Below are 13,224 nucleotides of genomic sequence, written 5' to 3' on the forward strand. Positions count from 1 at the left end.
CTCCCCCGCCCCGCCCCTTCTCTTATCCCCATCCCTTTTTATTTCTGTATAAGATAAGATAAGTTTCTGTATTCAACTGAGTATGTATGTTATTCCCTCTTTGAGCCAGTTCTGTGGGGAGTAAGGTTCAAGTGTTACCCGCCACCTCCCCTCCCCGCATCTTCCCCCCTCGCTGCAATAGCTTTTTCATAACTCTTTTATGTGAGATAATTTACCCCACTCTACCTCCCCCTTGCCTTTCCTCCCAGTGCAATCTTCTTTCTCATCCCTTAATTGTGTATTTTGGGTTATCATCCCATCATAGTCATCTCATACCCAGACCCTCTATCTATGTATATTCTTTTTAATTGCTCATATAGTGATAAAGTCCTTAAGAATTAGAAAAATCATCTTGCCATGTAGGAATATAAACAGGTTAACCTTATTGAATCTCTTTTTTTTTTTTTATGTTTCTCTTGAGTCTTGTGGTTGAAGATCAAATTTTTTATTCAGCGCTGGTCTTTTAATTAGGAATGCTTGAAAGTCCTCCATTTTATTAAATATCCATTTTTCCCCCTGAAGAATTATACTTACTTTGCTGGGTAAATGATTCTGGGTTGTAATCCTAACTTCTGGAATATCACATTCTAAACCCTCTAGTTCTTTAATGTAGAAACTGCTAAATCTTGTGTATTCCTGACTGTGGCTCCACTATATCTGAATTGTTTCTTTCTGGCTGCCTGCATTATGTTCTTGACCTGGGAGTTTTGGAATTTGGTTATGACATTGCTGGGGGTTTTCATTTTGGGATCTCTTTCAGGTGGTGATCAGTGGATTCTTTCAGTTTCTATTTTGCCCTTTAGTTCTAGGATATCAGGGCAGTTTTACTTGATAATTTCTTGAAATATGATGTCCAACCCCTTTTTTTTTTAACCATGGCTTTTAGGTAGTCCAGTAATTCTTAAATTATCTCTCCTGGTTGTATTTTCCTAGTAAGTTTCCAATGAGAAATTTTATATTTTATTCTATTTTTTCTTCTTTTGATTTTGTTTTATTGTTTCTTGATGTCTCATGGAATCATTAACTTCCACTTGCCCAGTTCTAATTTTTAAGGAATTATTTTCTTCAGTGAGTTTTTGTGCCTTTCATTTGGCTAGTTCTGTTTTTTAAGGAGTTATTTTCTTTGGTGAATTTTTGTATCTCTTTTTCTTTTTTTTTTTTTAAATTTCTTTTACCATGTTGTTGACTCTTCTTTTTTCATGATTCATGGGCATGTGGCTTTCTGCTGCTGCTTGTTTACCAGGCTCTTCCCCTACCCCAGTGAGACAGATCTTTCCTGCTTCCCTATTCCTAAATTGGTTCTGAGGCATTTTTTGAGGTTGTTTGGAGGGGAATTTGGTAGGGCTCCAGGAAGTTCCTTTCTCACTCTGCTATCTTGGAACTGGACATTTTTAGATGCTTTTTAGCATATTTTGAGATCTAGTGCTGTTAGATCCCTGTCATTCCCATTTCTTTTCATTATTTCTTTTGAGATTCTTGACTTTTTCTTTTATGCAAATTTCATTATTTTTTCTAGTTTTATAAAGTAAGCCAGGGCAGTCCAACCTTAGGTTTTCATTGAAACAATAGACAATATATTTTGATTTGCAATTATAGTGAGAACTCTACTAAATCTACTAAACTCCAATGGCTCCCTATTGCTATCAGCATCAAATACAGAATGCTCTATTTCAAATTCATTTGAAATTCAAAACACATCATAACCTACCCCCCTCCTGTCTTTCCAGTCTTCTCACACCTAACTCGCTGCCACATACTCTTTGATCCATTGATACTGGCATTCTGGGTGTTCATGAATGAGACCCTTCATCTCTCAGTGGGAGGTATTTTTTCTACCTCTCCCCCATGCCTGGAACACTCTAACTCTTTAAGTACCAACTAAAATGCTGTCTTCTACTGGAAGCCTTTCCCAGCTCCTCTTAATTTTAGTGCCTTCCCTCTGTTAATTTATTTCCTATTTACCCTTTAATACATAGGATAAATAGCTTGTTTACATAGGATATATAGGATAAATAGCTTATAAATATGTAGGATATAGCATATTTTTATATATTTGCATATTGTTTTCTCCATTAGATTGGAAACTTCGAGGGCAGGAACTGTCTTTTGCCTCTTTTGGTATCCCAAGTGCTTAGCACAGTGCCTGGTACATAGTAGGTACTTAATAAATGTTTATTGATTGAATTCAAGACAGCCTCAGTTAGAAGGTAATTTTGAGAGGTCCAGAAAGAAAAAACTACCTTACTTTCTCTTAGTATGCCATTTATATCACTACTAAGAATATTTTAAAAATCAATTTTCAGTAGCTCATGTGCATGCCCACATGAATGACTGTATATCTAGTTAACTCTTTAACTCATAAGTATTGTGTAGTTTTTATATACACACATACATATGTATACAATATTTTGTGTACATTTATGTACAAAATATATATTGTATAGTTTAAGATTTTTGTTTTCATCGATATGATACTGTAGCTCTTAGTAGTTGGTTTTTTTTGCCAGTTGCATTTGGACTTATGTCTTAATAATAATAAATTAATTTAATAAATAAAGCTCAATTTAATTTTGGTTTTCTTTTTTGCTACTGTTTTTTAAAAAAAATTACAAATTATTTCTTTCTCACTTTGAATCTTAGAATTATGATAATAGAAGAGATCTGAGAGATTATCTGGTTCAAGTGAGGTAAAGGGGGAAAAGCACCTGAGCTGAGGTCTTAGGACCTAGATTCAGATCTTTACTCTGCTGCTTCATGCCTGTGTGTAACCTTGAGTCTAGTTACTTTTCCTCTCTAGTACTCAGTTTCTTCATCATAAAATGATATGGTTGGACTACATGATTTCTGAGGTCCTTTCCTGCTCTAGATCCTGTAATATCCTCCTTTTACAGAGAACTTTCCTATTTATTATTTTACATGTTGGAGTCTAAAAATATTTCTTTTCAATAATTTGGGCAGTTTCTTTTGTAGCTTTTAAATTAAATAACCATTAAAGAGAAGCTGGATTTAGCTGGATTTGGTGGTAAAATACTAAAATGTTCAACTGATTTTCCTAAAGCGCATGCCCAAACGCGTCTCCCTGCTCTGCCCAAAAATCTAAAAAATTCTAGGGGCTCCCTGTTGTCTGCAGGGTCAAATACAAATTCTTCTGTTTGGCATTTGAAGTTCTTTATAACTTAGCTCCCTTCTAGCTTTCTAGTCTTCTTACATTTTATTCCCCATCCCATAGTCTTCCTCCAGTGCCTCCTTGTTCCTTAAATAAGCCACTCCATCTCTTAGCTTCAGGCATTTTCTCTAGCTATCCCTCATGCCAGGAACACTCTCTTTCCTCTTTTAAGTCTCAATTAAAAATTTCATCTTCTACTGGACACCTTTCCCAACCTCTCTTAATTCTAGCTCAGCTTTTAAATATTTCCTGTTTATCTTGTCTTTAGCTTGTTTGTTTGTATATGTTTATTTACTTGTTCTTTCCCCTGTTAGATCCTGAGCTCCTTGAGAGCAGTTACTGTCTTTTGCCTCTTTGAATCCCTTACACTTAGTACAGTGCCTGGTACATAATAGGCACTTAATAAATGTTTATTAATTGACTGACTAGGAATGTACCTTTTAGATCTGTGCCTCGGAACTCCGTGGGGAATGAAGGAACGCACTACCTCATCAATCTTCTGGGATTTAGATTTTAATGTTTTTAATAATAAGCTTTATTAGGCCTTTTTTTTCACATCAGTCATGACTATATATACATCTTTTTTTTTGTCTCCCACAACCCCTTTAACCCTCCTTTATGAAAAAGCAACATTAAGCAAAAGCAAATAATGTAACAGTTGTGCCTGACTGTGTCTATGCAGCATCCTTCCACCCCTCTAATCCCTTATCTTTCTACTGATAGCAGTAATGTCTGTTTATCATTTGTTTTCCAGAAATGAAGATCGATCATTTAGATCACTCAGAGTTCGATTTTCTTTTAGGGTTCATTTTTTTTATACTATTATAGTCAATGCGTGTATTGTTATCTTTGTTCTGCTTACTTCAGCATGCATCGGTTTATACAAGTATCTTTGCAGATGACTTTTAGATCTACTTATTTAACCCTAACTTCCCTTTTGATTTCCAGTCTTGCACTTTTGTCTGTTAGGCATCTTGAGCTAGATGTCCTCTAGATATCTAAAACTCAACACGTCCAAAACTGAATTCATTATCTTTCCTCCCTCCCTCCCCCCAGTACCTCCCATCTTCCTAACTTTCCTATTACTGTCACCATCCTTCCAATCACCCAGTCTCAAAACCTAGGTGTTAATCTTTGACTCTCATGCTCTCTCACTTCACGTGTCCAGTCCAGAAATCGTCAAAGTACTGTTTTTTTCTACCTTTGTATCATCTCTTATATACAGCTCCTCTCTTTTGGCATGGCAGTTACCCTGATGCAGGCCCTCATCACCTCATGCGAGGACTATTGAAGTAGCCTGTTGGTTGGTCTTCTCTATTGTCTTATCACTTTAGTACATCTTTCAGTGAGCTGTCAGATTAATCTTTCTAGAGCTGAGGCCTGACCATATCACTCTTCTTTTCAATAAACTCTGATAGTTCCTTGTTCCTACAGGATTAAATATAAAATCCTTTCCTACTTTTCCAGTCTGCTTATACCTTTCCCTTCCATGTACTCTTTGATTTAGTTACACTGGCCTCTTTGCTCTTTCATGAGCAAGACATTCCATCTCCTGACTTGAAGTATTTTCATTGGCAGGCTGTCCCCTGTGGAGTGTTGGAGGCAGCCATTGGTAGGCAGAAGGGGCCTTGAACCCAGTAATAGTTGATGTAGTGCTATCCTCTTCCCTAATCGCCACACTCTCTTTTTTTAAACTTATATTTCTGTTTCTTCTGGTCTACTAGAGTGCTTATTCTATGCCATGCTGCTTCTCTTTCTAATGCTGTTAACATTAGCCAGACTGAAAGCAGATCCAGAATTTTTTACTGTTACACAGTACCTCTTTATAGCATGATTAAAATGGAGTATATTATCAGGTTGAATCTTTCAATTTGATTTTTCAAGATTCAAAAATGCTAAAATGTTTTAGATGATTTCTTGTTGATAGCTAGTGTAATATATTAGAAAGAATGCTGCTTTATCTTTTAATAATATATGTTTATATTTGCTGCTTAAACTGAAAATCAGAAATTGAACCCCCCCATCCACATTGGAGACTTACAAATGTAAGTCTCATAGTGTTGCTCAGATGTTCTCTTGAGGTGTGAATATAGCAGCTATTTTGGAGGGTTCTTGGCCATTGTGTAAATGGAACACATTATGTCTTTCAGGATAGACAGTTTGCCTACAATTTCAGCCCTCAAATTTAATGGTGCTTTGAACATGGCAGTCGGAACATCTACAGGGCAGGTAAATATGTCTCGAATTGAAACTGCAATTTATCCAGTCTTTGTGCACGTGATGTGGAGGATGCTATCTGTTAGGTTGTTCACAAATATGGTTATTTATGTTTCAGGGTTCATGAGTAGTATTGCTAAAAATTGCTTGAGATCTGGTAGTTGAGAGATCCAACCTAATGGATATATTAACTATTCTCTTAAAACTTTTTCTCTATTAACTTACTCACTAGAAAACAATATTGTTAGGTCATCATCTCAGCTTCTATAGAAAATTACTCCACTGAGTTAACATTTGTTGCTATAGTTTTAGTTTTCCATAAGCTTACATATTTAATAATGATAGGACCTTTGAGATTTTCTTATCTACTGTCCTCATTTTTATAGGTGAAGATATGGAGAGAAGTTTAGTGATTTGTATTTGATCACATAGGTATTAAATAGAAGAACCGAATTTGAACCAAGGTCCTTAGACTGTAAATCTAATGTCTGTCCACTTCTCCCAGGCTGCTTTCATGGGGGGGTGGGGGTGGGGAGGGGCGGGGGGGGGTCAGTATAAGAAATATCCATTTAGGGGCAGCTAGGTGGCACAATGAGTACAGCACCAGCCTTGGAGTCTGGAGGACCTGAGTTCAAATGTGGCCTCAGACACTTGACACATGTACTAGCTGTGTGACCTTGGGCAAGTTACTTAACCCCAATTGCCCTGCTAAAAAACAAAAACAAAAAAAAGAAAAAAAAAACACAAAACCAAAGAAACATCCATTTGTATGTATTTACAAAATCACTTTGAAGATAATCTTGATGATTCTACGTAAGGTCCATTTACCCTTATGATAAATTCTTCCTCCATTTCAGTATCAGGAAAAAGTATGTCTGTCCTGATGAATTTGGATTAAAAAAAAATTATGCAATGAACGTTGTGAAATCTATAAAACACAATATGCTTTCCTTTGTACCTTTGCAGTCAAGAATCTCAGAGCTAAATTCGGGCCTCAACTGAAGTGGCTTGACTTATTCTAGCACCTGGCATTATTAATTACTTGGCTCTTTACTCTTTTATCTTATGTTTTTTCATTTTTCTATTTTAGGTTTTTTAATTTTGTAGGGACTTATTCATTTATGACACAGATATTATGTAGTTTCTTGATTTTTTTTTCTTAGCATACATAATTACTTGGGTGAAGCAAATTAGGTGCTTTATTATGCCAGGGGCTTTTCCTTTCAATGTTCAGGTACTTCCCAAATGTAAGAAACTTTTCACTGGGAAGATCAAATCAAGCATTTATTAGGGAATACCAGTCATTGGTGGACAAAACACAAATGGACCTATTTTTAATCATGCTGGAAAGAGTCTCTTTTTGGCTTTATTTGTTAAACATTTTGCTGAATAGCATATTAATAGTAAAGTAATTAGGCAAGTGCCAACCTGTTCAAAATCTAAGGTATTTTCTTTCAGGTTTCTCTTGTTGTTGTTTTGGTTATTCAAGTTTTTTGGGGGGGGAGGTGAGGTGCAACATTCTAGTTTTTTATAGCACAGGAAACTTTAAATTTTTTTCCCTTTTTCTTGAAGGTTTTGTTGTATGATCTTCGCTCCAGTAACCCATTACTGGTTAAGGATCACCAGTATGGTCTTGCTATTAAATCAATCCAGTTCCAGAATTCATTAGACTTAATTTTATCTGCAGACTCTCGAATCATCAAAATGTGGAACAAAGACACAGTAAGTATTATAATGTTGAATTTTTATTCCTTCATTTGCCTCTTTTGATAGCATTTTGAAAAGATGTTGATTCTTAGAAATTGTCAAGAGACAATTTAGAAAGCTCAGCTTTCTAAAGAAAGTCAGCTACACTATAGATAAGATCTGTGTGTAGATAGTAGAATCATTACTCTTGGCTTTTTATTTGCTGTTGAATGCAATTTTTCATTTTCAGAAGTGAACATAAAGCTGAAAAATGTTTAGGTGAGTGAAGAGCCCATGGGTTACCAATTCCCCAAAATAGTTTTTAGACCCTGAAGTTATATCTCATCCTTATGAAAGCTAACTATATGTTCAGAATATCTTTCCATGATCATCCTTTTTTTTTCCTTTTTAAAAAAGTTACTATTTTTAGTTTTCAACATTCACTTCCGTAAGTTTTTGAGTTTTTAATTTTCTCTCCACCTTCCCTGAGACGTCATGTAATCTGATATTGGCTCTACATATACGTTCATATTAAACATATCTTCACATTAGTCATGTTGTAAAGGAGAATTAGAACCAATGGGAGGAACCACGAGAAGAAACAAAACAAAACAACAGCAGAAAAAGAACTAATAATATGCTTCCATCTGCATTCTGACTCCATAATTCTTTTTCTGGATGTGAATCGCTTTTTCCATCATGAGTCTTTTGGAGTTGTCTTAGATCCTTGCATTGCTGAGAAGAGCCAAGTCTATGAAAGTTAGTCATAACACGATGTGGCTATTACTGTGTACAGTGTTTTCCTGGTTCTGCTAACTTCACTTAGCATCAGATCATATAAGTCTTTCCAGGTTTTTCTGAAGTCTGCCTGCTCATCATTTCTTATAGCACAGTAGTATTCCATTACATTCATATACCATAAGTTGTTCAGCCATTTCCCAGTTGATGGGCATCCCCTCAATTTCCTTTGACTTTATTATGAATTGTTTGTTCATGTCTTATTTCCCTTACCAAGTTGTCAGCTTCTTGATAGCGAAGACTCTCCTTCACTTTGTGTTCTCAGTGGCTACTGAAGTTCTTTGCACATAAATTAGGTCTTAATAATTTATGTTTTATTGAATTTCTACCTTTGAAAGCACTTGGCTTCTAGTTCTACAGCTTTTAAAAAGCCATAAAACAACTCTTCCTCCTTGCCCTTCTACCTCTCTTACTGTAGAAAATGGCTACATCCTAGAGTCTTCCTTTAATTTTAAATGACAAATGTAAAAGCTGGAAAGAGGTTCAAAATTCACTCCATGATAGCCTTGTTTTAAATTGTTGAAATAAGTTTTATTTGGCTTTGGGGGATATTTATAAGTAAACATTTCTTCTGGACCAACACATAAACTAAATGTGAGCTTTTAACTTTTCTGTCTTCCTTTGTTGATCCCTCTCTTTACCTTTCCCTGTGACTCTTTCTTTAATAGTTCCTTTATGACTTGTTTTATTTCATTTTCTGAGATTGGATTATGTAAGATCTCATTTTGTTAATTTGCATATTATTTAGTATTTTTGTAGGTAATTAATTTTTTAAAAAAATCCTCTCTTGCTAGTATAGAATTGTATATAGTAGGTTCAGATAATTTTAAAAACATGATCTCGTGATTTTTGCCTTGTTCATTTTTAATTTTTGGTAATTTGATTTTCCTCCTTTTTGAATTGGTTAATGAACACATTTAATCATCAGATATTTATTAAGTACCTGTTAATTTAAATATGGTATACATATTTTCTGCTTTTAAAAAATGTTGGTATATAGCGTCACTTTGAATTCATTTACGTAGGTAATCTTGTTTGTTAAAATAAATTTTAATTTATTTCAATAATTCATTTTCCTGTTTCTTTTACAGGGGAAAATATTTACTTCCTTGGAACCTGAACATGATATTAATGATGTGTGTCTTTATCCAGATTCAGGTAATATATCAAATGTCCATTCCATTACATATGTTGGGCTTCAAGTTTATCAAGTTTCATTGGGTAGACAGGATTTGTCTGGGTCAGACCAGAACTTGTGTGATACATTACTGGGAAAAAACCAAGAGCAGGAAGTGGTGTAGATGATTCAGAAAAGGACATTCTTACCTTTTACTCATTTATCATGGCTACTAGTAGTAAGTTATTATAGGATGTTGGTAGATATCGATGTTATGGTGAAGAGGTTTTTTTTGTTTGTTTTGTTTTTGGAGGGGAGAAGGGAAGGCAGTTGGGGTTAAGTGACTTGCCCAAGGTCACACAGCTAGTGTGTCATGTGTCTGAGGCCAGATTTGAACTCAGGTCCTCCTGACTCCAGGGACAGTGTGCTCCTCACTGCGCCACCTAGCTGCCCCTGAAGAGGGTGACGTTATGTGATTATAGAATGACACTGAATATATAAGAACGCTGAATTTTAAAGCTATTTGTATTCATTGAGTAACTCCTTGCTAATACTGAAGAATAAACTCTTCATTCTATACAGTTGGGGCCTTCTAATATCCAGAAGTACCCAACCAGAAAATCTTACTTTCCCATAACCCTTTTTATGAATTAGTCGTCAAGGTTTAAGAATTTGGGAAGGACCATAGGGTCCTTAGAAGGGTCACAGCTCTACCAGCCCCTAACTGTTTTTGTGAAGTGTCCATATCAATTCAGTTGACACACAGTAGAGGACCAAAGGTTAACTTTATGCAGTGCCAAAGGCAAGGAAAGTGTTCTGAGTATTGGCATTTCAACCCAAGTATCTCTTAAGACCTTCTGATTTTAATTTTGCAATAGGTGCAGCATTTATGTTGATTTTAATTTTTTTAAAAGTTAACCCTGATGGAAATGATGAGCATTTTTTAAAAGACATTTCTTGTTTGCAAGGCATATTCTTTGCTTTATGATGGGAATATAGTATGGTTTTTACATAAGTTTTCACAAGTTGATTACAAAAAAAAAAGAGAAAAAAGCTAATAATGGCCAAGGAATTTATCTTGGAGGATCTATCAATACACAAGGAAAGGGCCTTTTAACGGCTGTTTTGAGCTTCATTCATTTATATTTGGTTATCCTGACTTCAGTAAAATCACATTCCCCACTCACCTCTTTTTTTTCAATTCTTAATCCCTATGTACTCAGTTTTTTTGTGAAGCAAATATATTCTTCTTTACTCCTTCACCATTTTTCTCTGCCCCGCCCCAGAGTCATGCACAGTTCGTGGATTCATTACACAAGCATTTAAGTGCCTACAAGGTAGAGAGAACTATCTTAGACATTACAGGAAATATAAAGTTTAGATAAAACACAATCTTGGACCTCCTGAAGCTTATAATTCAGTTTAGTGGACATTTATTAAGGGTACTAGACAATGAGGATACAAAGTGAAAATGAAACAGTTCTTGCCTTCAAGAAGCTTATATTCTACTGAAGGTTCAGACAAACAAATGAATAAGTAAATTCATGATAATTTTAAGAGGAAGAGAGCACTTATAACTAGGAAGATTAGGAACAGATTTCCATAGGAGACGGCACATAAGCTTAGCCTTGAAGGAAGTTAGAGATTGTGAGGACTGTGTTCTTACTTCCTTCTTACGGAAGTCCCTCACAGGCATGGAGGACAGTCTGTGAAAAGCAGAGAGCTGGGATTTGGCATGCAAAATTGAATTAAGGAGCAAATAGACCTATTTAAGTGGTGTGCTTAGATGACAGGGAGTAAGTAATGCAGGTAGATTTGGAGAAGTAGACACATGCCATGCTGAGGCTTTTGTATTTTATCCTAGAGTCTGCAAGAAGTCATTGATGATTTTTGAGCAAATGATATGGTCAGGCTTGTGTGGTAGGAAGATTATTTTGGCAACTAAGTGTAGAGGATTAATTGAAGAAAGGAGAAACCAGAGGCTGAGTGTCTAGTTATAATAGTCTTAAGTGAAACAGGATAAGGTCTTGAGCTAGGGTAATGGTCATATCAAGGAAAAGACTAGGATGGATGGGAGGTATTAAGGAAGTAGAAGTGATAAGATTTACCACCTAATTGGATCTGAGGTTGGTAGAGTGAGACTGAATAGTTGGACTCTGAGGATGAGATCCTTGCTGAGTAGAAGGCTGTTAGTATCTTCAGTAGAAATGGGAAAGCTTGGAGAGATGTCAGTTTTGAGGGAAGAAAATAGACTTTCTTTTGGGAACATTCAGATAGAGATGTCTGGCTCTGGAGAGATAAAAGTCCTGGATATACAGATTTGAGAGTCAATCTGCATAGAAATGGTAATTGAAAACCTTAGTAGCTGATGAGATCACCAAGGAACTTAAGAGTGTGGAGAGATTGTAGAGCAGAGCCTTAGTGGACACTCACTTTAGAAGATGGGCCTTAGATGATGCTCCAGCTAAGGATAGTGCAAAAGGACAATCAGGAAAGTACATTGTCACAACTGTGTCAAAATTAGCAAAGAGGTAGAGAAGGGTATGGACTAAGAAGATGCCATTAAACTTAGCAATTAAGAAATAGTTGGTAACTTTGGAGAGAGCAGCTTCAGTCAAGAGGTGTGTTTAGTGGAAATCAGATTTTATGCTGTTGACAAGTGAATGAGAACAGAAATAGATTGGAATACAAATTACTTTTTCTAGAAGTTTGGTGATGAAAGAGAGGAGAGACAGAGCAGTAGCCAGAAGGGATAAGAGATGACCAAGATCTAGTCACATTTTTGGACAGCAGCAGAGGAGAGATTGAAAGTGGATAAGGAGAGACTGAAAATTTAGGAGGTTGAATAGAATACCAAAGGGAAAATTTCCCATAGGAGATAGGGATATGATTAAGGATAAAAATGCAGAGCGGGGTTGGCATTTGTACATAGATGGGGCCTCTTCTTCAGAGCCTAGAGCAAAAGAGATCGTAGGATGTTGTAGAGAGATTGTGAAGTATAGACCAGGGACAAGAGATAAGGTTCAAGATGGAGAGCCTCTATTTTCTTAGTAAAGTAAGAGTCAGAGTATGTTCTTCACATACTTTGGTCAGGTAATGTATATGTTATTAACTCATTTTACAGATGGATGAGCTGAGGTGCAGTAAGGTGAAGTGACTTGCCCAAGGTTAAATGCCTGTTAAGCAGCAGACCTGGGATTAAAGCCCAGTTCTTCTAACTTCAAGTCCAGGGCTCTTTTTCAACAATATTATGGTGATACCTCAGAAATATTTTCCTACAGACTTAATCTTTTTTGGTAATGTCTTTTTTATACTTTTAGAAATTAATTTGGGTTTATAAACCTTTTTAAAATGTGAAACTTTTTACCTCTCCCCTCCTCCCCCCACCTTCCCCTCTTCCTCCTCTTCAGTCATCCACCTATCACCTATTAATGTAATTTAGTTAAATCAAATTTCTTCCCTCATTTTACCTTTTCAATAACTGGACTAAATAGTATGGAGAACTTTATGAGGGTAGGGCAGGCTTGTGATAGTTGTTTCTGTCTCCCAGTAGCTAAAGGATCGTCATGGGGTAGAGGAATTAGTTTTATTCTGCACAGCTTCAGAGGGAAATAACAAGGATAAAGTAGATAAATTTTAGGGAGGCAGCTTTTAGCTCAGTAAAAGAGATTCTTCACAGTTAGCCCTTTCTGAAAATAGAGTAGCTTGAAGTAGTGAGTTCCCTGTTCTTTGAAGTTTTCAGACAGACGTTGAATAACAATTGAGGATATTGTAGAAGAATTTCTAATTCTTTCATTAGGTAGCTGGTTGGACTGAATGAGTTTTAAGATCCTTTCTCACCTTTGTGATTATAAGCCAAGAAGGAATTAGGGTTGGCTAAAGTGGCACCCTTAGAGCATCATGGGAGAACTGTGAAGATAGAGAGTTGTGGAGACAGAAGGCAGAATGTCAATACAAACTTCATCTAAGTCAGAATTTTTGCCTAGGATTAGTTGTGGATTTAGAGAAGGAGGAACATGAACATCTTCACCCTCTTCTGCCATTCTTTAGACCCACAACTCAAGCTAGTACTATTATTCTTATATTCATTCATGTACCGTATGGGATTCATAGGCTTTAGTGGGCTAACTTGAAAACTTAAGCACCACTTACTACATTATTCTATGGAAAAATTCATTATGAGTTCCAGAGAACATTTGCT

The 13,224-nt window shown here is 36.0% G+C and overlaps 1 protein-coding gene across 2 annotated transcripts in view; it reads left to right on the forward strand.

Annotated features, from left to right (window-relative positions):
- The window catches only part of NOL10 (nucleolar protein 10), a 108,459-nt gene that overhangs the window by 26,608 nt on the left and 68,627 nt on the right, over positions 1-13,224 (forward strand). For both annotated transcript variants that reach the window (XM_036751965.1, XM_036751966.1), the window contains 3 exons: positions 5,356-5,434; positions 6,995-7,144; positions 8,998-9,064. In XM_036751965.1, the coding sequence (XP_036607860.1) occupies positions 5,356-5,434; positions 6,995-7,144; positions 8,998-9,064 (296 nt within the window). The remainder of the gene's footprint in view (positions 1-5,355; positions 5,435-6,994; positions 7,145-8,997; positions 9,065-13,224) is intronic.

Source organism: Trichosurus vulpecula, chromosome 3, assembly GCF_011100635.1.
Source record: "Trichosurus vulpecula isolate mTriVul1 chromosome 3, mTriVul1.pri, whole genome shotgun sequence".
Classification (NCBI taxonomy): Eukaryota; Metazoa; Chordata; class Mammalia; order Diprotodontia; family Phalangeridae; genus Trichosurus; species Trichosurus vulpecula.